The following is a 23,138-nucleotide window of genomic DNA, read 5'->3' as shown; positions in this document are numbered from 1 at the left end:
AAAATTTGTGCAGGTGAGGGGGTATGTCTCTCAGCCCAGCCTGTGACCTCTTGCAGTCTGGGAGTCCTTGGGGGATGTCTGACTGATGGCTTAGGCCCGTGAGCCCGGCTTCTGGGCTTCTGGCTGAGTGGCGCTCTTCTGTGGGAGCGCACTGAACACCAGGGAGCAGCTCCTGTGTTGAGCATCTGCCTCTGGTAGTCAGTGTGCGTCATGGTGACCAGTCATTCTGCCATTTGATCTATTTGCATATTAGCCTTTTATTATGTAGGACTATATAATAGGGACAGGCTGGACAGGCAGACTGTCCAAACATTACTGACTGCCTGGGCGTGAGATCAGAACCAACTCTGCTCGCTGGAGTCAACCTATCAGTTCCTCTCCCGGCCCCACCTCTGACTTCCAGTGAACTTCCTCGAAACTCAGATTCTCTCTAGACAATGGGAATGAGAATGCCTGCCACATAGGGTTGCAAGTTAGGAGAGTGAGCTAATACTTACAAAGGCTTAGTTCAGTGCCTGGTACATAGGAAGTGCTCACTGACATGAGCTATTGTTTTGAGTGTGCTGAGAAGAAAGAGATCTAATTGTCACCCAAGACAGCGTACATGAGACGGCATGTATAAAGGTGCTTCTGGCAACACAATCCTGCCTGTGTCAGCACTTTCTATGTGAGTATAGGAAATTTCTTCTCCAGGGAAGTCCTGGGTGACTCGGTGATTTAGTTTAGTTTTTCTTCTGCTGTGACCCTCTTTTATGGGCAGGCAAGGGTGACTGGCTGTGCCACGCAAGGGGGTTTGTTTCTCTTTTCCAGATCGGATCAACACCTCTCAGGTGCTCTTGGAGCAGGAAACTCAAGAAAGGCTATATTTCCGTTCATTTTCTTTGAACTGAAAGTCATCTATGCCCCTGCAGTGAAGGAGGCTAATAATATATTTTGATCCGTTCTTCAGATAATTTTCTTAAAATGCTGACTGAGTTGACTAGTGAATGGCAAGCCCTCGCATGTGCCGGATGCAGCAGGCCCTGCTGAAGGCTCAGGACTCCAAGCCAAGCGCACAACGGAAGCTCCACGTGGGAAGGGAGCGTGGCTTCTCCTCAGGGCACGGGGAGTAAGATGTGCCATGTCCCGGGTCCCAGGAGCACAGAGGAAGCCTGGGAGTCCAAACCGTAGGCCCCCAACCCGCCCCGCACCCCGCACCCCCGCCCCGCCTTCTGCACGCCCACAGCAGTCACCTCCGCAGCAGGGTCAGGGTGTCGGTCATGCTCCGCACTCTCTGCAGCAGGCAGTCCAGCCGGTGCGGCTCCTCCTTCAGGAAGCGCACGGCCTCCACCTCCACCCGCAGGATGGCTCGCATCTTGTTCTGTAAGGTCGGGAACTCCCCTGCCGCCGAGAGCAGAGGGTGAGCAGTGGGAGAAACAGAACAGCAAGCCCCCACCCCGCACCCAACCCTGGATAGGGCGCAGTGCGTGGGGTTCCCCAGCCACAGCGCTGTTCACACATCTTCAGGGAGAAGAAGTGGGTGGACAGATGGGTTCAAAATAACCCGGGCCTTCTTTCTCGTCTGTGAACTTGGGCTGAGGCGAACTGTCCCTTGGGGTTGTGTTTAAGAAACTTGGCAAAGGTGCTGGTTGTTGTAAGAGTCCGTGAGGAATGGTATTATCCTATAGCCCTAAATCTGACAGCGCCCACTACAGAAGAAGCGTCAAGAAGACAGGAAGGCCTGGGTCCCATGCCTGACCCCTGGAGGTGCTTAGTGGGCCTGGGCATGAGGAAGTGAGTGAGTGAGCAAAGCCCTCCCTATGGGACAGGCTTCCATAACCCGAGGAAGCTCACCTTTCAGGGAAGCTACTGCTTCCCCCACTTGTCGCAGGAGGAACGCCCCATCTTCCACGTCTTTTAAGGTGACCATTCGGCTGGCTGATGCAGAGTCTTTCTTCAGGTCTTTCACCAGGTCCTCCAGCTCACTGCGGGGGGAGGAGGGGTGCAAGCAGACACAGAGTGTGAACACCGAGGGCTGACAAAGCACAGGCACAGGGCCCGGGCTCACCTGGGCTCCCACTGTGCACTGTGTCCCAGCCACCTGCCTGCCACCCAGACGGCGGGAGCACATGTTAGCGCAGTGCAGGCAAGTTCACCCAGGCCTGTCTGTGGAGTGGCCCAGGGCGGCCACAGGGAAGGTGGCAGCTGGCTGACAAAGGACCCACTCTTCATCTTCAGTGGCGCTGATGCCAACGAAGGGGGATGTGTGCACTTTATGACAATAGAGAGAAAGGGAGGGAGGAAGGGAGGGGAGAGAGAGAAGGAGAGGGAGAGGGGGAGGGGGGGAGGGAGATAGAGAAAGAGAGAGAGGAGAGGAAGGGAGGGAGGCAGGGAAGGAGGGAGGGAGGGAGGGAAGGAGGGAGGGAGGGAGGGAGGGAGGGAGGGAGAGAAGAGAAGAGAAGAGAAGAGAAGAGAAGAGAAGAGAAGAGAAGAGAAGAGAAGAGAAGAGAAGAGAAGAGAAGAGAAGAGGAGAGGAGAGGAGAGGGGTTAGGGAGATAGAGAAAGAGAGAGAGAAGGAGAGAAGGGGGGGGGAGAGAGAGAGAGAGAGAGAGAATATGCTGTAGTGGAGTAAAATGAGAGCCCAGATCAGGCTTCTTCTCAATTTGGCACTTGACCTTTGGGACCAGACAATTCTCTGTAGAGGGGCCTGTCCTGGGCATTTGAGGGTGTTTGACAGCACCCCTGTTTCTGTGCACGGAGTGCCAGGAGCACTTCCCCCATCTGTGACAAACAAGAATGTCTCTGGGCATTAGATGTCCTTGGGGGAGGGGAACAAACGTGCCCTGATCCAACCTCTGGTTTATACTGATCGTCCCATCAATAAAGACTGCCTTTCCTTTCCAAACTACAAAGAGAAGAAATGATCAGGACCTTATTATCTATCTCTATCTCTCTCTGTCTCTCTGTCTCTCTCTCTCTCTCTCACACACACACACACACACACACACATACACACACTCACACACCCCCCACACTCACTCACCCTCATGAGCACACACACACCTTAGGGTACTGCCAGCTCCAAAAGAATTAAGTTAAGGCCTTTCACTTCAAAAACAAACAAAAACAAGCATCCTGTCACCTGGGAACATTAATAACCCCTCCTAAGCCACATTTGTATCATTTGTTTGCCTGTAAATCTACCCCCCACCCCATTATAGAAATAGGGAAAGCACTTTGAGATGAAGAGCCACTGGGTGGCAGTAAGTGAACAGCTGTGAAGCTGTTACTCGGAGGAGTCCTGTGGAGCAGGCAGCAGCAGGAAGAAAAAAGGCAGGCAGTATTTGCAAAAAGGTGGCCCGCCAAGACCCTCCCACCAGGTGGACGAGTGGGTGAAGTGATGGATGGCACCACAGTTGTGAGAGCCATTCCGGCAGGACGGCGCATGGTTCCACAAGGACCACGGGGCAAGCAGCAGATTCGTCCACCTCCGAGAAGCGGGGTGGAGTTCTTGCTGATGTCTTTCATTCTGTTATGGAAAATGGGCCAACAGTGCCGATGATCCCTTCTGATAAGATGATGCAACTTCAGAACCGAAATGCAAAGCCATCTCCTCACTGTCCACATTCACAAACCAGGGACAGACACCCAGCTTACGTGAACCCACGGGAACGGTCCCACAGCTCCTGCATCCAAGGTGGAGAGAATGTGTGCCATCTCTCATAAGAGTTCTAAATATGTGAGGAAACGTCCTTTTCCACTTCATAACCTAACAGATTGGACACGCTGCCCAGTCCTCCTAAGCTTTGATGGAAGAGCTGAGACCCAAATGTTATCGTAGTTCCATTAACAATCCTGCAGCCAGCCAAGTTGCAATTAATACTCTAAGGAGCTGTCATCTGACCAGTCAGCCTAAAATCCTAATTGAATCTCTTCCACACAATGTGACTCTTGGATTTTATAACCTTGCTCCAGGTGCTTATAAATACTGTAAAGGCCCAGCACAGTTGGCACTTACATGTCAGTTTTTCCTATATTGATCACAAAACATACAGAAATATGTACTAAAAATGGTACAATAATACCATTTCTCTTCATATAATTCTATTATATTATAGACTAAGCATGCAAATAAAATTTGTTCACTCCAAATGTAAAAGGAGACCATGGAGCTAAAATGAATGCCGAAAATAATTTTTTAATATTATAGTAATTAATATGACTTTGGGGATGCAAACTTTGCTCAAAAGAATGCCAGGTGTTCACAGATGCTATGGTTTATAGGTAAATCCATCCTATTTGTTGGTGTTGCTTTTCATTCTGCCTTGGTTAAAAAGAAGTATTAGTTTGTTGAAATATATTTCATTTGACTGTTATCAGAAGCCCAATTATTTTTTCCATGTAGAAACCCACCAAAGAGAAATTCTCTTGATCCAATCTCTCTCCATAGTTCCAGGCCCAAATTTTATTTTTCTGCCATTTGAATGGCTTGCCAGCAACTTGCCCTAACATGATCCCCAACGGGACTTACTTTCATGTGTGAGTGTGTGAGTGCGAGAGTGTGTGTGTGTCTGCGCGCGCAAGGAGAGAGGTAGGGAGGAGGAGGGGCAAGGAAAGGAAGAGAGGGGGGAGGGGCAGGAAAGGAGGAGGGAGAGGTGCAACTGTTTTCCTAAGGTTCCAGAGTTGAAATTTCCAACTGTCTTTTGTAACCACCCTGATCCATCCAATCCCGTTTGCATTTATTTTCTCATTCCTATTTCTACTACTTGACTCAGCTCTTACTGACTTTTGTGTGGACTGTTCAAGTCAGTCCCAATATGATTTCTTAGACCAGCGGCCGCCAACCTTTCGGACCTCACAGACCACCAGGGGTCCTCGGACCACCGTTTGGCGACCAATCCTTGTCTTAGACAATTTCTTTCTCCCTCTGTCAGCCCTGCATGCGATGGACAGAGGGATCCACCTGAAATACAGTCAGAATCTGTTCCTTTCTTGATCAAACAAGCTTCGGTGACATCAGGCCAGGCAGGAACTCCCAAATGGGAAGATGATTCAGAATCTCCCCTGTATCTTTGTAAAACGCACAGTCCTAAGCTCCATCCTGAGAAATCCTGAACCAGGGGTTGGACCCAGGAACTTTCTTGAAAAGCCAGAAACCCAGTTACGTGATCTTCCAATCTCGGTAAACACAGAACAAACAGACATCATGCAGGCATGCTGGGCGTAAGCATGGTCTAGATATGGGCAGGCACCACGCAAACACCAAACACGAGACATGATTAGGATCTTGTATCCACGCTCCACCCACCTGGAGTACTCTAATTTTCCAAGGATGTCCTGTGCCTTCCTGGTCCTAAGACTTACTGGTTGTAGGGTTCCTCTACTTGGGGGTCCCCCTCCACTGATGAAATCTCACCAGTCCTCAAGACCATTTCAGTTCAGTGTAACACACCTTTGTGAAGCCCTACTGTGCTGTGGTTGGCCTGGAGGCACAGGAAGAATAATTTCAGGCCAAGCCTCCCTGGTTCCCGGAGCTCGAAGCCTTTGTAGAGGTTAACCTGGCACCGGTAAACCACCTGTTTTGTGCTATACACATACTCCTATGTCCTGTTTTGCCAGACTGAATTTCCTCCACTGGCTTGTGCACAACATATTCACGATTGGCTGCCCCACAAAGCCACCGGGAAGTCCTCTCATGACATGTTGGTTCCGCTCCCCTGCGTATCTCATTCCCATGCTGGCCTCCTAGTCTCAGGATAATATTGAGATCAAAGATGCCTCATTTTAGTCAAGAAGCAAGAATTATCTTGGCTAACCAACAAATACAAAATTTGAAAGGAGGACATTTACTTTTCATAATGTATTTGGAAAATCCATAAAATATAAAAAGGCTATATATTTTAAAGAAGTTTCAATGCCGAAACCGGTTTGGCTCAATGGATAGAGCGTCGGCTTGGAGACTGAAAGGTCCCGGGTTCGATTCTGGTCAAGGGCATGTACCTTGGTTGCGGGCATATCCCCAGTAGGGGGTGTGCAAGAGGCAGCTGATCGATGACTCTCTCTCATCGATGTTTCTAACTCTCTATCTCTCTCCCTTCCTCTCTGTACAAAATCAATAAAATATATTTTTAAAAAAAATAAAAAAAAATAAAGAAGTTTTCAAGAAAAATCCTGAGACCTACTTTTAAACAGTTGGGCCAAAATCATTTCAGACAAATAATAGCCTTACTGCTTCATGGTGAGAGGTTAACTACCTATAAATGTATGAGCTAAATACAATATTTTGAGATGGCGATGAACAGTGGTCAAAATTGATTTCTTTGAAAATAATAACTGAAAGTTTTTTTTCTCAGACTGCTACTGAGAGTGACACTCTAATTTCAGTCAGACCCACTGGGTTGGCATCTGAGGCGAGATAAGCTGCAGCCCAAATATCCAACAGGAGACAGAGCACAGTGCTTTCCATCATGGAGCCTTTGGGGTTCTGGTCAGACAGAGAATTTGGAAGTTGCTTCCTTACGATCCCAATTTAGAGGGTTTAAGCTCTCCAAGAAGCAAGAGAATTACCAGCACTAGAAGAACCGTAGCAATTACTATTCATTATATTATGAGGCGAAATAGTTCTGTGATAAATCTCCATTGCATAACAAGACGTGCATTAACATAAAAGATGTGTCTGCCCCAGTGACTGGGGAGTAATAAACCTGCTCACTTCAATGGAGGGGCTTGATCGATGCTTTCAATAAGAACCTCAAGGAAGACTGGGAACTTTCAAGGAAGCATCTCTCCTCCAGATCAGACACACTTTACATTTAAATCCTTCTTTTGTGACTCTAACGACAGTTGAATAATAGGAAGGTAATTTCAGCGCTGTGCTATTTTGACAATTAGTTTTGATTTACTGAGTTTAAATGCAGACTCCCCGTTCATCACTGGGTTTTGCCATTTGCTCCTTTTAATTCCGTGTTGCTGACTGAGCCCTACAGAAGTGTGTGATGTTCCCTCCCTTAAAGAGACCAGCTCCGGTACCTGAGGATTGCTGAATTCCGTGGGCCTGGGCCGAGGGGCGCCAAGAGTCCATGGACAGCCAGAGCCACAGAACTCTAGCTTGCACATAGTAGGTGCTCAATAAAGGGAGAGGGGGAGAAGGCCATCTAGGAAGGGCCTCCTCCTTGGCAAAGTCAGGCTTCCTTTTCCGGTTCAACAGCTAAACAGGCAACAAGCGAGGGGCACTCACCATAACTTCTTGACGATCTTCTCCTCTTCATGCAGGTACTTCTGTCTCTCTTGCTCCACCAGCACGCGCTGGCGCTGCACAGGGTCCTCCAGCCTCTTCATCATTTCACTCACCCTGCCGCTGATTTCCAGCTCAGCCTTCTTCATCATGGCCCTCAGCAGCTCCTGGTTCTGCAGCTGTGGGACAAAAGAAATCAACCTCCATCGGCTCTGCCTGCCTGACACGCAGTGAGGGCCTGGCAGGCTTCCGAGGCGGGTGAGGATAAACAGCCGCAGCTGAATCTTGCTTGATTTCAATGGAAAAAGGGGAAGACCAAAGGCTGCATATAATGTTGCTTCTTCAGCCAACATCTGAATTTCAGCAGCCAACTGACAATCAGACTTTCATGTCTGAGTCTGCAAAAAAAAAAAAAATAGGATCCTTTCGTTACTCTGGTCAATGCATCCTGGACAATGGGCATGAACTCTCATTGACACTTTTTTATAGAGAGCAGCCAAGAACACTAGGTCTGGAGCCAAGCAGAGTTTGGATCAGAAACCCTAAGCCTTCTCCCGGGCTACTGTGAGATGCTGGGCATGTTACTTGGCCTGTCTTGGTCTCCGTTTCCTTATCTCTAAGGATGGGGATTCACTTCCATTGGCAGGGCTAGTCTGAGCATTAAATGAGATCCTGCTTAGGATTAGAACAGGTACTCAACAAATGTCGATTTGGCTATGGACTATTTCAGGATACCTACTAAAAGAGAATCGTGTACCTCTTTTTTTACATGGGTTCATGTACCAGACACAGACTGTTACAACATGGTGTTGATAATCATTATCATAATGATAATGATTCCAGACCAACCCAAGGCTCTTGGCAATTTAGTTATTTCCCTGGGTTATACACAGGCTGCTTGTGTGAATCAGACCACAATTTCCATGTAATTTTCCATGTACTTTCTAGGGCACTCTTGTTTCTCCTCACAGAGTACAGGATGTGTGAGTTTGCATCCAGGCTTCACAATAATCTAAACACTTGAGTCCTGTTTCCAAGAAGGTTCTAAGTGCTCCCCAGGCAGGGAAATTTCTGACAGCTCATAGGCAAGTCAATTCATTCAACCAGCCTCAAAAGCAGTCACTACGTTATACCTAACGTTCCCCTGAAATGTCCATTTCGTTCCCTCTGTTTTCTGCTGGTGCGGACTGTCCTACGACTGCTGTGTAGGAGGGAAGGTGTCTTTGTCAACTGTCCATTGTCTGCAAATTGAGGGAAATGCCACCTGACCATGTCACACCTGTATGAACCCTCATCCTGGCTTCTATTTTCTCTGAATAAATAGAAATCAACTCAACACGAGCCATAAGCAGAGCCACCACCATGTTCCAGCATCAGTACAGCACTGTGACCAACTGGCCATCCAGAGAGAGAGAGAGAGACAGACAGACACTGTTTGGGTTCAATGTCTAGTTTTACCACTTAGTAGTAGCCATGTAACTGTGGCCACGTTATTCATTATCCACAAAAAGGAGTAGTAATAGTTTAAATCTCATAGGCTGGTAATGTAGATTCAAAGAAGCAATCCAGCGCTGACAGCAGTAGCTGGCACAACCCTGGCTTTCAGTACACACCAGCTCCTGCTATCAGGACCATAACCCTGGTCAGGGCGTGCGGTTTTGTCTGGGAGGGAACCAGATATAACTGTGCCACTCCTAGGTCACCTCCCCTATATGACTCACGACCATGCTCTCAGACTGCTTTGGCTGGCAATGTCTTTTCAATGTCGTTGGAAAGCGTCAATCAGTGCATTGCTGAAAGTCACCACGTCTGGAGACAATGCACGGCGGGCGGCTCCCTCCCATGCTCTCTGCGACCACAGCTCCTCCTCCTCACGCTGCATGAGGCTGGCACGCCCTCTGCAGCAGCCACACACATCCCCTCTCAGTGCTTCTGATTGGCCAAGCTCCTCTCTGCCACAGGGACTCTGCACATGCGAGGGCCATCACCTGGCTCATTTCTGTTCTCCATAGAGCCTCCAGGACACAGTGCATGGCACATCGCAGGCATTTCATAAAGGGTGGCTGAGTGCATGAATGGAGCACCATGGCTGGTAATAACAGACAGTGGAGATCTAAAACCTCTTTCCTGGGTGAAAAAAATAGAGGGTGGCCCAGGGGCTCAGAGATGGTTTGGCCTCACTCTAATGCTCTGCCTTGCTCTAACTGCAGTTGTGAAATATACACGGCAACACTACCTACTATCAAAATGGCGTTCAGTGCCATGTGTCAAATGGCAATATGTATGGGAAGGGACAAATAAGAAGATGATTGTGTCTAACAGTGACTGATGCCTGGGTCCACCCACCCTCCCGCCCCCCAGAGAGGTGCAGCCTCAGCAACAAGAATTTTTAAAAGTCCTCAGGTGATTCTGATGTGCCACTGGGGCTGTGCCTCGTGGTCTAAGGGAAGGGCCCCTGAATGGACAGAGGATGCCCCGGCGCCATGAGTGGTGCGGTGCGGCGGCGCGGTCCTCTGTGACTCTTGCATAAATCTCACGGACAAGCTCCACTAAGGTTACGCACATAGGAGGTGCCTAATGCATATCTGCTGTGTGAATGACTCTGCAAATAATGTTTCTGAGAAACCCGCAGACATATCAGAACACAAATTCATGTAATATTCCAATTATTCAGCTGGTAACACGGTCAGATCATATTCAAGTTATGGATGGAGGGAGGGAGACACTTGCCTGGAGCTCTGGGCTGCACGACCCTCCTTCCCAGAAAGAGGGGCTTCCGGGAGCCAGCCAGAGGGCGGACTGGCATTTCCTGGGCATTGTCAGCAGCACACGGGCTGGCAGGTGCACAACAGGCCATTAACCATGAAGGAGCAAACACACACTCAGGTTCTCTCTCCACTCTCCTCCAGTCCTGCTCCCTCGCACCCCACCCCCACCCCTGCCAGGTGCTCTTGCCATTGTCTCGGGGCCTCCGCCCCAGCCTTGTGTGAAAAGGTGCTGAAGGCAGCATGTGGATCAACACTTCTCTCTTAAATGCTTCCAATAAATTAGTCATCAGCACGTCAAGTCATTATGTTTATTTTGGTTTAGCAGTGGCACCTCCATTTCCATTAACTTAAAGAAAAACAAAAAACAACAGCACACCTCATTCCATTGTTTACTTTAAAAACAGTAAAATACAGATGCTCCTAACTTTCCCATGGGTTAGGCCCCCATAAACCTATCATAAGTTGAAAATGCATTTAATACACCTAGACTACTGAACATCATAGCTTAGCCTAGCCTACCTTAAAGGTTCTTAGAATACTAACATTGGACAAAATCATATGGCACAATGATTATGCTGTAGATTTATCAGTTATTTACCCTCAGGATTGCGGAAGCTAACTAGCCCAGAAAGGATCAAAATTCAAAATATTCCTACTGACTGTGTATTGCTTACACACCACGGTAAAGTTTAAAAATTGTAAGTTGATCCATCCTAAGTTGGGTATCATTTTAAATGCTCAGGTCAATGAGTTTTGACAAATGTATACACCAAAGTCACCACCACTAAAAAGAGAGATAACCTTTTTTTTTTCCCTTTAATCATCCTAGAAAATCCCTTCATTACTCTTTGCAATCAATCCCCCAACCTTCAGCCCAATGAAACCACCAATCTGCCTCCTGCCCCTTTGGATTTAGTTCTTCCTGTTCTAGAATGTGATATAAATAGAATTGTATGATATGTAACCTTGAGTGTCTGGCTTCTTTCCTTAAGTATATTGTTTTGAGATCCAGCCATGTTGCTGTTTTAGTAGTTCATTCTTTTTAATGTGGAGTGGTATTTCATTGTATGGATAAGTCCACGTATGGGGATTTTATACATTGTATGTACTAAAATTTTTATTTCCTGACTTGATTCTGGTAACCTCACCAAAAGTTACTTTTTTGGGGGTAGCATTTAAAAAGTAGATTATATTTGACTTTATATGTATGCAATCAGGTCATTGGTGAGTAAAGCCAATTACACTTTTACTTCCCTCTCTGTATGCCTTTTCTTTCTTTTCTAGACTTATTGTCCGGGCTAGGATCCTCAGTAAAGTGCTCAATAGAAGTGACAGCAGCCTTCCTTGGCCTTGTTCTTAATTTTATGGGGAATGTTTTTAGTCTTTTAACTACAGGTTCTATAGTTTTTTTTCAGACATCCTTCATCATATTTGAGTCATGGGTGTGTTTATCATTGGTATTGAATTTTGCCTTTTTTTGTGTGTACACTTATTAAAATATGATTTTTCTCCTTTATTCTGTTAACAAGGTCAAATTCATTAATTCATTTTTTCATATTAAAACTATTTTGCATTCCTGGGATAAAACCAAGGATACTGAATTATCTTTTAAATATATTTCTGCATCTAACTGCTACCATTTTGTTAAACATATTTTCTTGAGAGCTATAAGTCTGTGGGTATTGTTGCTTTTAAATAATACAATTGATTGGTTTTTCTCTTAGGGTAATGCTAGCTTCATAAAATGAGCTGGGAAGTGTCTTCTATTTTCTGAAAGTTTTTTCCTTTCAATACTCTAAAGATGTCATTCCATTATCTTCTGACTTAACCTTTGTCTCTGTTGAGAAGTCAGTGTTAATTCTTCTTTATGTAATGTGTCTCCCGCCACCCCCCCCACCCCCCCCGCCCCAGTTCTTCACCAGGCTAAGTTAAAGATTTTTTTATTGATCCCCATTTTTTAGCAATTTGATTCCAATGTACTTTTGTATGGTTTCATATTATAGTCTCCACGTTTGCTCCCTTACAAGATTGGGGACACCCCGAGTGTGATTGTCATTCCAGGGTTCATTGCGCTTTTTTGGTCTGTGGATATATAGTGTTCATCAGATTTAGAAAACTTCAGCCATGATTTCTTGTAATGTTTTTCTCTTTTCTCTTGACTACTTAACATTGTTTCACAAATCACTAAGTTTTGGTTCATTTTCTTCAATCTTCTTTTCTCTTTATACTTCAGATTGGACAGTTTCTATTGTGTTTTCACATTGACTGATAATTTTGTTTCACCAGTGATTAATCTTCTATTAAGTGTATTCAGATATTGCGATTTTTAGTTCTTGAAAATTCTACTTAGATGTTTTTTATGTCATCCATTTCTTGTCTCATTGTGTCCACGTTTTCCTTTAAATCCTTGAGAATAACTGTTATAGCAATTAAAGAGCCGTTGTTGCTAATCTTTTTTTTTTTTTTTAAATATATTTTATTGATTTTGTACAAAGAGGAAGGGAGAGAGATAGAGAGTTAGAAACATCGATGAGAGAGAGTCATCGATCAGTTGCCTCTTGCACACCCCCTACTGGGGATATGCCCGCAACCAAGGTACATGCCCTTGACCGGAATCGAACCCGGGACCCCAAGCCGACACTCTATCCATTGAGCCAAACTGGTCTCAGCTATTGCTAATCTTATTATTCCTGCCATTTCATCCACTGATGGATTTTTCTGAAAGTTATTTGTCACATTCCTCAGGATCATCACATGCCTAGTAATTTTTGAGTGGATGCTGGGCATGCAGTTCTAGATTTTGTTGTTTTCCTTTATAGAGAACTTCGTTGTTTCAGTGACTTGTGGATCATATTTGTTCCTCAGAGGCTTTTTTTTAATCTTTGTTAGGGGTAATCTAAGATACATTTTACTCTGGGGCTAGTTTAGTCCTAAAACTGAAGCCTGGCTGTTTTCTGATCTCTACTGGGTATCCCAGGGAACCAATCAAGACTCTTCTTTACTCTTGCTTGTCAAATCATGAACATCTCCCAGCCCTTTATAAGATTAGCCATTTTATTTTTGCTTAGCTTAGTGGTCTTTCATGCTATAGACTTGGCTTATTGTTCAATAACAGAACCACAGATTCATATATGCATCGTTCTCAGCAGAGCTTCCTCTTTAAAAAAAAAAAAAATATATATATATATATATATATATATATATTTTTTTTTTTTTTTGATTGATTTTTTTACAGAGAGGAAGGGAGAGAGAAAGAGAGTTAGAAACATCGAGGAGAGAGAGTCATCAATCAGCTGCCTCTTTACCCCCTACCAGGGATGTGCCTGCAACCAAGGTACATGCCCTTGACCGGAATTGAATCTGGGACCCTTCAGTCCATAGGCTGACGCTTTATCCACTGCGCCAAACCGGTTTCGGCGAGCTTCCTCTTTTTGATATTCCACTCTACAAATTATAGTTGCTTCAACTCTCTAAACTTTGACAGTATCTCCTCAGCTCAGAGTGTAAGTGCTTAGGTTACCCCTTTCTGCATTATGTTCTGAAAGATGCCCCCAGGAAGAAAGCTTAGTCAACTACAAGAATAGAGAGCTGATCTCTCCCTCAGCCAACAGAAAGGGGCAGAACTGTGGTCACTTCTGAAGATACAGGATTAATTTGGTAAAACCCAAGTACTGTGGCATTTTGGGAAGAAGAAATAGCTCATCTCCTTTCCCCTCTAAATCATCCCAGGAAAGGTGATGGAGAAAGGTGGTCATCTTTTGAAGGGAGCATTTGTTGGGTACAAGACCTTCACCTGCCCCCCTTTACCATTATTACCAATCAATGGCAGACCCAACTGTAACCTACGAATGGGAACATAACAATGTGAAGCTTCATACAGCTCTTGTAACAATTGTAACTGAACAGAGAATACATACATATGACTAGCCCCTGGGCATGAGGGGCACTGTTTAAAGGCAGGGCTTTCAAGTCAAGGGTGTGTCTTTCACGCTTACAGGATGCAGACACCCTACATGTTTCTGCGGCACCCTGTGACAGATGTCTGAGGTCTCAACACTTCCAAAGTCATTCCAATGAACTGAGCATTAATACCCGAGAGCAGTTCTCACCATGCAACATTCTAAAATCAACAGTGTCTGGAACACTCTAGAATTTCACCCTGGAACATTCTAGCATCACCAGCACATGCCTCTGGCCCACACCAATGAAGTCAGACTCTGGCAGTGGTGCTTGGCTATCGATACTTTTAGTAAAGACCTCAGGTGATTCTGAGGGATATCTAGTTCAAGGACCATGCTCTTCTTATTCTCTTAGTCTACAGAAAACTGGAGAGCAGAGGAGAATATACAGTGTTTGAATGGTTTTCTTGACCTTCTGCTTGGGCTCCTTTTATCTCCCTTAACTTTTTTTTTTTTTTTTTTTTTGCCCTGTTTAAATCTACCCACCCCACTGTGTCTGCATCACATTTCTTTTCTTGAGAATAATCCATCAATTCTGAAAATGAAATGCTCAAATGGGACACGCTCTACAGTCTAGGACGTTCCAGTGATTTAATTATCTAATTACTGAAGCTGGCAACCAAGCACAAAAGATTTCATTCAATTTCACCATTTTATAACACAGTTCAAAGAACATTTGAAGTTCTAATTCAATTTTTGTTCTTTTGAGACTATTCTAGAGTTTTGCATGTCTCTAATGATAGCTCCATTATTGGACTTGTGATCACTTCGGGGTTGTACTTTATTTTTGGAGTATAGAATACATATGCTGACTGAGAAACTGGCACTGAGATGGCTTAATTCTTCTAAACTCTTTTTGTCTTATGTAGACTCCCCTGACTGAAGAGACAGAGGCTGAACTGGAAGGAAAGCTGATGGAGACACGGAGGATACAAAGACTGAGGTAGAAGTGACAGCAGCCAGGCTAAGAGCAAAGTGCTTCTCTTTCCTCAGGTGTCTGCTCTTCAGAACTGCAAACACTTCTAAGCTCAAGAACATGTCTGCTCACTGTTCTTTACACTCCAAAGCCAGGAAAGCTGAGCAGTTCTGGGCAATAAAGGAACTTGTGTGGTTAAGACAGCATTCCAAGACCTTGACTAGAGAGCTGCTTTGTTTGAGAAGCTATGATTCTGCCACGGAGCCTCCACAGTTCAAGGGTTGAAAGGAGTGGCAAGCTGTGGGAGGCTCCTTCCAGAGGACCAAACAATCCCAGCCACCAACGGGGTGATGTCACAGCCACAGGCATCACAATCTTGGTATCAAATTTGCCACACTTCAGCGATGTTTCAGAAATTCCACCCCTGCCCTCAAACCAATAAACATTCACTTTTGAAAGCACTGCCATACAAACAATACATTTAGGGATTTTTTTCCCCTCTTTTGAGTATCCACTGGGGAAAGACAATTTCCAAATGGCCAGTAGGTGGCGCTACAAGGGAGGAACAGTGTGAGAAGGGGCTTGACCTCCACAGACCACAAGTTCTAGTAAGAACCTGGAGGAGGACATGCCCTCTCTGTCCTGCACAAGTGTTGTTTGGCTTGCAGAGTGCCACTGGCTTTTCATTATTTTCCAACGTTCTAAAAATGAATACAGATATTTTACTTTAAAGACCCCGCATTACCTGATTCTCTTGGATTGCTGAAATGTCCAGGAACACTTACTGTAATACTTCCAGGTTAAGAGCTGGCTGGAACGGAGTGGTAACTGTCCTTTAGAGGGGCCTCTTTGCCATTGTCCCTCCTCCACTTCAACTTGTCGAGTTACTCTCGACACTGTGGCCACTGGACTTTGTCACCTGACACACACCCTCCGCCCAACCCACACGCTCATTTCATCGCAGAGTGTCTTTAAAATTGCAACGCAAGGAGAAGCTAATGCAAAGGATGGGGAACATCACAGATGACATGATTCATAAAAGCATTTAAATAAATTTGCATGGGACATCCCAGGTGTCTGGGACATTGCCCGAGAGGCGGAGTTGCCTTGGAGGCCTGAGCACTGAGCTGTGCTGTCTGGTGTATCAGACCTTATAGTCCGTGACGGGGCCCCTCAAGCCAGCTGCCTTTCTGTTTATCCTCTGGCAGGTAGAATAAGGGTAAAGTGTCTTCTTGCCTTAAGGAGGTGGTGAAAAATGTAGGGCTCATGCCTTTGTGAGCTGAAGCAAGAAAGGGCTGTGGTCTGAAGCCTTTCCTTGTCAGACCTCCCTGGTTGAGAAGGCTACACCCCACTGGCTACTGTGGATGCCACACCTGTGTGGCTGGCCAGGCTCCTAGGCGGGTCTGTCTTTTACCAGTGTTTGAACTATGAACTCCTCGAAGTCAAGGAGGCAGCCTGGGGGTGGTGTGAGCCAGCTTTCTACCCTCAATGATCAACCTCCTGCCACAGGCAGGCGGCGTGAGGTTGACACATAAAGCATCTCATGACGAGCGGCACTGCCCAGCTCCTCAGTACCCACAACCAGGAGCTGCATTGCTCAGCTTCGTAGGATGCATGCGATTGGCTCACCGAGATTCGTGCCACAGAGGGTCATTTCCCTCCTGCTTTGGTTCCCACAGAGTGCACACATTCCTTAACAATGGGAAAAGGTAAGGAAAATATTATGGGACACACTATCCAGATAGAATGCAGATGTTTTTCTCCACAAATCATCCATGATGGCTTCTTTTCCTTATGAATCAGTCATCTAGTTTAATCTCCTATTTCTAAATACCTCATAGGTCCTTGTAAAAACAAACAAACAAAAAACAAAAAACAACAACAAAAAAAAACTCAACTGACTGTCTCACCACTCGGCCTGCTCACTGCCGGGGGGAAGCAAGGAGCTGAACCCTAAACAGGAAGTCGGCGCTGGCTGGCATTATGCTCCGCGGGGCTCCTGTGCTCTGTGCTCCCAGCTCTCCTCAGAAAAACAGATGCTTAATGGGCTTTTCATGCATAAAGGCACGCAGAGCTTAAAGAAGTGGCTACACATTGACTACGGTTGCAGGGAAGGTCTGGACCAAGATGAAGGGTGTGAGGGAGGAAACCGTGGTTCGCCCTGAGGAGAGGCTGGTGGAAAGCACCCTGGTGGGCGCCGTGGGGCCAGGGGTGTGGGAGGAGGGGGAAGCTGACTTTGGGCAAATAAGAAGGAAGACATTCTCCACGAGGAATAGTCTGTACCTGGAGCTGTCGCATCTGCTGCAGCTGGAGCCGGAGCTCGGCCACATTCCGCTTCATGTCGAGCAGGCTCAGGTGCAGGGCCGAGGTGCCGGCGGCCAGGGGCTGGCTGGGTGGCCCCAGGGACTCCAGGGCACCGAGTGTCTTCCCGCCAGAAACATGGGGAGTTCCTATGAGAAAAGAGCAGCAAAGACCCTAAGAAAGCCAGACAGGAACGACAAAGTTAAGCCCTACTCCACCATCTTGACTCTAAAAATGCCCATTTCCTTCACTGTGGAAAAAAAATTTTTTTAATTATGCTGGTCTTCTATATGACAAAAAAAGGGAATAAAATTTAAATAAAGTATGGAAACCTAATGCAACACTGCAGCATGCACTCTATAACAATCATGTGCTAGAAGCTTAGTGCCGAAGGGAGGCAGATCAATGCAGTATCTAAAGCAGGAGGCCATGAAGGAAGCTGTCTGTCTGTCCACCTAGCTTCCGTTGTTGTATACAGGGGTGCAGAGGAAAGATCGGATGTACCTGGAACAAAGATTTAACTGTATGTCCGGCTGCTGGTATTCCATGAGGTTTATATTACTTTTATAGTGAATCTCTGTAATTTTATAACCAGAAAATTATTTTACAACTTTGGGACCTAACACAGGTTCTCCGTGACTACTTCCTGCAGGCAGATGTACCCCTTAGTTCCGAGCAGAGATCGGGCCCATCACGAAGGGAAGACGAATGAGAGAGAGCTGAGTTTCTTCTGAATCTTCCAGCTTTCCACACCAAAAGCAGCAGGACCTCGCCCCAGCCCCGATGGTGAGAAAAGCAGGCGCAGCGCGAGAATTCTCTAGGAGAGGAACCCAGGCAGCAGGAACAAATGCTTCCTAACGTTTCCAGCTGCCATAAACGTTGGCTCCTAGAGTCCAACTTAAATAAGCCTCATCTACTTTATAAGTTCATCTGGGAAGAGCCTGATTTGACAAAGTTTGTTTTAAAAGGCCTCAGGAAGGATCCCAAGTAGCACTTACAGGATGAGCAAGGTACAGGAATAAAAAGAGAGTGCTATTCATATATATATGTTATGTATGTATGTATGTATGTATGTATGTATGTATGTATATATATATATATATCACGAATGCAGTTCTCTGGAACAGGCCACCGGAGTAAAATCCGCACCACACCCACACCCACACCCACACCCACACCCACTTCTGAAGGGGCTGGAAACCCTTTCCTGTAAAGAACAAAGTGGAGGGTGTGCCATGGGCCTGGCTGGGCTGCCACCACAGGACCTTCGTGTTGCTTTCCTGTCCTAGAGCATAACTTCACTAAATGGAGAAAATACTTGGTCTTCGACACACACACACACACACACACACACACACACACACACCCCTTACATAGAAATGATTAGTTTCATTCCTTGATCTGACCAAAAGTTTTATCTTAAGTCCAGTCAGTAAGAGAACTGTGACTCTGCTTCTCCTTGCCTCCAGTCCAGGCTCCCTCTTAGACTCAACAGTGACTAAGGCAGACCACCTTAATATTATAAGAGCAGGACCGACACTTTTTATTTACAAAGACAAAAAATCAGAAACATCTGCCTTTTCCAGATCCCATCTCTCTCTCTCTCTCTCTCTCTCTCTCTCTCTCTCTCTCTCTCTCTCTCTCTCTTAAATATATTTTATTGATTTTTCAGAGAGAGGAAGAGAGAGGGTTAGAGAGTTAGAAACATCGATGAGAGAGAATCATCGATCAGCTGCCTCTTGCACACCCCCCACTGGGGATGTGCCCGCAACCAAGTTACATGACCCCGACCAGAATCGAACCTGGGACCTTTCAGTCCGCAGGCCGACGCTCTATCCACTGAGCCAAACCGGTTTCAGCCAGATCCCATCTCTTGATCTGAAAACATTACAAGTGGATATTTTCTTCAGATACTCAAAGACTGAGTCATAAAGTCTAAGGAAAACGCTGACTCATACAAGACTAAACTGAAGGCTACAGGGAAGAGAAATAAATGGTGAAAGGTTTCCGTAAGAGAACATCCAGTAACTTTTCAATAATAGCAGTATGTCAGAATTAATAGCACCTTCAAGATCAAGTATTCTGAGGGAATCACAATAAATAGGAAGTTTTCCTTTTAGAATTGACCAAGTTGCTTTATCATCACTCAACCCCTCCTTCTCTTTACATTCTGAGGGCACCGGGGCACCTCACCAACCTCCTGCATGGAGGAGAAGCCAGAATCTGTTAGAATTGAACCCTGATAACTGTTAAAAAATATCCTTCACAACAAAATTTCTTTGTGGAATCTATACTCATTTCAAAAATTTCTTCATCTATAACTTCTTACTCCACTAAATTCGGTTTCTAACTCCATCACTCACAAAAATGGCTCTTTATAAGGTGGGCAATGGTCGGCTGTTCACCCAATAGACATCTCGTTGGTGTGACGCTGGGCTCTGTTAGCCACTTCTTTCCTTTTCAGTCAATTTGAACTCTCCTATCCCTTGTCTTCTTCCCTCTCCACTACTCCACTTGGTCAATCTCCTTTCTAATGTCTTCCTTGGCCAACTTTAAAAAGCCTGGCCTGTTCTGTCCGCAGACTGTTTCTTCTCTCACTAGATGAGCTTCCCAGGGAGGTCACTTCCTCCACCACCACCTGCCAAGGTCCCTCACCTCTTTGTTTACAGCAAAAAGTCTTTTCAGATCCACGTAACAGTCCCTTCGTGTTGCTCCCGGACTTTTCATCTTCTCAGACCTCTTTTTGTCTCAGTAGGTCTGACCTAAACCAGTGGCACTATTATACACTCAGTTACTTAAATCAGAAACCTGGAAATCATCCTCAGGATCCACTTCCTAGTTGTGTGCCCTTGGCAGAGCAACTCAACCTCTCTCGCTCTGTTTCCTCATCTGGAAAATGTGCGTAAGAGTTATATTGTGTGAGATCATGAAATTAACACACGTAAACTGCTTAGCCTGGTGTCTGGCACAGAGGGATGCCCCACTGCAATCAGCTGTGATCGTGTCTGAGCAGAGTGGGCTGGAAAAGCCTCCGCTAGCCTCCCCTCTTCCCCTGGAGGGTCCCAGGGCCAGAGGCTGGGGGTGACAGCAGTAGGCTGAGAGCTATAGGCAGGTGCCCTAAAATCCATGCATGGAGCTGAATTTGGTGAGTAGGGACCCCGAGTGATAAATTTCCCTTCAGATTGGCTCACAGGACCTGGGGTCTGCTCTCCACATCCACACACAGGTGGTCACATTCTGCTTCCAACATGCACACGTGCATAAGGAGAGTCATCGTGCAGTTTGTTCCTCAGAAACACACTCCTATCTGTGCACGTCACCCTTTCCAAGCAATGGACTCACTTCCTTCTACCCAGTCAATGTTAGGTAATACACTTCAGTGGAGTGCATCTCACTATGAAATTTATTATATGCAAATTTTATGCAAATTTAATGCGCCCTGTTGTGATAAAAAGAACCTGGGTTTGAGGGTTGGCCAGACTGGCTCTGATTCTTACTAACTGTGTGGCTAACATCTTTCTTACAGGGTTTTGTGTTAAATTATATAATACCCTGTATAAAATACAAAGTATGCCTTTGAAATGGGAGGTTCCTTCTGTTCTTATACCCATAGAACCACATATTCCTAAAAGTAACAGGAAGTCTGGGATTTCCTTTTCCTTTACACTTGGACAAATAAGCTCCTTAATGTGTATATAATTCCATGTACTTGTCTACAGAACAGGCATAATTCTTCTCTTACAGCTTACTTCCGTGGGTTCTGGCAGAATTAATATATTTTGTGCACTGTACAGGCTGCTATGGCAATGGAAGCCCGGTGGACCACATCTAGCCCTGACACACTAGAATGAGAAAGACCAAACTCAGCAGAGACGCAGGGGAGCAAACACACATGCTTGTTGCTGGTGGCATTGCAAACTGGCTCGGCTTCTCAGAAGAGAAACTGGCAGCATGTTGCCAGAGAAACTCAATTGTTCGTCCCTTTGGACTTACGGATTCCACTTTGGGAAATACATCCCAAGGACATTACACCTGCTCCTTCCCCCTTGCTCCAAAAAAAGACATTTACAACATTATTCAAAACAAAGAAATGAAAAACCCATACATCCTTAAAGGGCCTGGGGCACCTTCACACAAAAATATGAGAAAAAAATGACGGGGGGTGGCCCATGTGGATGTGTTACCTATGTGAGAGTGTGCAGTCTTCTTCCCTGGAAGATGGGGATAATGGGGCTGTGCCAGGAGTTAATGGGTTCTGGTGTGAAGAGCACCTAGAACAGTGCCTGGCACACCGGAAACACTCACTAAGCGTCACTCATTATAATGGTGACGATGATGTCACCCGAAGTGAAAGGAATAAAAGCAGAGTACAAAGCAGCATGTACATGTTGGTTAGAACAATGATATCAGATACTAGTAATCATTTCTGGGCTAGAGCCCAGAGAGATGGAATGATTTAGTGTTATGTAGTTTCCTTTTGTCCCTCCCACTTTGAGATACAATTGACCTAGACCAGTGGTCGGCAAACTCATTGGTCAACAGAGCCAAATATCGACAGTACAATGACTGAAATTTCTTTTGAGAGCCAAATTTTTAAAACTTAAACTTCTTCTAACGCCACTTCTTCAAAATAGACTCGCCCAGGCCGTGGTATTTTGTGGAAGAGCCACACTCAAGGGGCCAAAGAGCAGAATGTGGCTCGCAAGCCGCAGTTTGCCGACCACGGACCTAGACCATGGTGGAACTTGAAAGTGCAGAGCATGTTGCTCTGATACACTTACATACTGCCATATGATCACTACTGTGGTGTTAGCTAAAACACCCATCATGTCACTAATTGCCATTTCCTTTTTGTGGTACGAACATTTAAGATCTACTCTCTTGGCAACTTTCAAGTATATAGTTCAGTACTTTTTTCTTTATTGAATTTATTGAGGTGACATTGGTTAATAAGATTATATAGGTTTCAGGTGTACATTTCTATAATACATCACCTGTATGTTTGTCATCCCAAGTCTCCTTCCATCATGTATTCCCCTTATACCTTATTCTCCTTTTCCCACAATGCCTTTTCCCCTACTAATCACCATACTGCTGTCTGTGTTTATGAGTTGTTATTTTTTCTGCTTAATCCCTTCAAGGTTTTTCACCCAGCACCACGCCCACCCTCCACAGCTATCACTCTATACCTAAGAGTCTGTTTTGCATGTTAGTTTATCTTGTTCATTAGATTCCACATGTAAGTGAAATCATGTGGCACTTGTCCTTCTCTGATGTATTATTATCTATAATCACCATGCTGTGCATTAATTCCACAGAACTTGCTCATCTTCCAACTAAAAGTTTACTCTTTCTGACCAACCCCCCCCCCATTTCCCCATTTCCTAGTAACCACCATTCCACTCTCTCTTTCTATGAGTGCCATAGGTTCCTTTTCCCCTTGAGTTCATAATAGATAAAAAAAGAAATGAGAGAACAAGTATCTCCAAAACAAACTGGCACTTGCTTCAAGACAAGTTTAGTGATCTCTGTGAAATTATTCTCTGGATGCACAGCCATTGATTAACTTCTAAGTAAACCAGCAGGCCCCAGAGGCCCAGGAGGCCCAGAAGACCAGGCCTGCTGGCCGTGCAGCCGAACTGCCAGCACTTCGCTGGAGCGGCCCAAGACTAACAGAGGTCCAGCTGAAGGCCCGGATTCCGTCCATTCCACCACGCTGCACAACACTCTGTGGCTTCCCCAAATTAGAGGTTTCACCCAACTTGCCACATGCTTCCTGTGTAATTCAGTGGCTGAACACGTCCTCTGGTAATGATTCTATTTCTAACCCAGTGGGAAGGTCGATCGTATATTCTTGACAGAGGTCTGCCTTGAGCCTGCAGGGTAAGATGTACATAAAATATACCGGGATACAGGGAATTCTAAGTGGAATTTAATTGGGGCCATTTGCCGGTGCGGGGGAGGTGGGGCAATGCTGGCAT

General features: G+C 45.6%; 1 protein-coding gene across 13 annotated transcripts in view; it reads right to left on the bottom strand.

Moving 5' to 3' along the window:
* KIAA1217 overlaps positions 1 to 23,138 on the bottom strand; it is a 437,889-nt gene that overhangs the window by 21,532 nt on the left and 393,219 nt on the right. For all 13 annotated transcript variants that reach the window (XM_084867746.1, XM_084867744.1, XM_084867741.1 and 10 more), the window contains 4 exons: positions 17,140 to 17,306; positions 7,217 to 7,392; positions 1,834 to 1,964; positions 1,233 to 1,380 (listed from right to left, as the gene is read on the bottom strand). In XM_084867746.1, the coding sequence (XP_084723872.1) occupies positions 1,233 to 1,380; positions 1,834 to 1,964; positions 7,217 to 7,392; positions 17,140 to 17,306 (622 nt within the window). The remainder of the gene's footprint in view (positions 1 to 1,232; positions 1,381 to 1,833; positions 1,965 to 7,216; positions 7,393 to 17,139; positions 17,307 to 23,138) is intronic.

Source organism: Pipistrellus hanaki (genome assembly GCF_964339955.1).
Source record: "Pipistrellus hanaki genome assembly, chromosome: 1".
NCBI lineage: Eukaryota > Metazoa > Chordata > Mammalia > Chiroptera > Vespertilionidae > Pipistrellus > Pipistrellus hanaki.
Note: the sequence above shows the minus strand (reverse complement) of the source record. Positions and strands in the feature narration are given on the sequence as shown.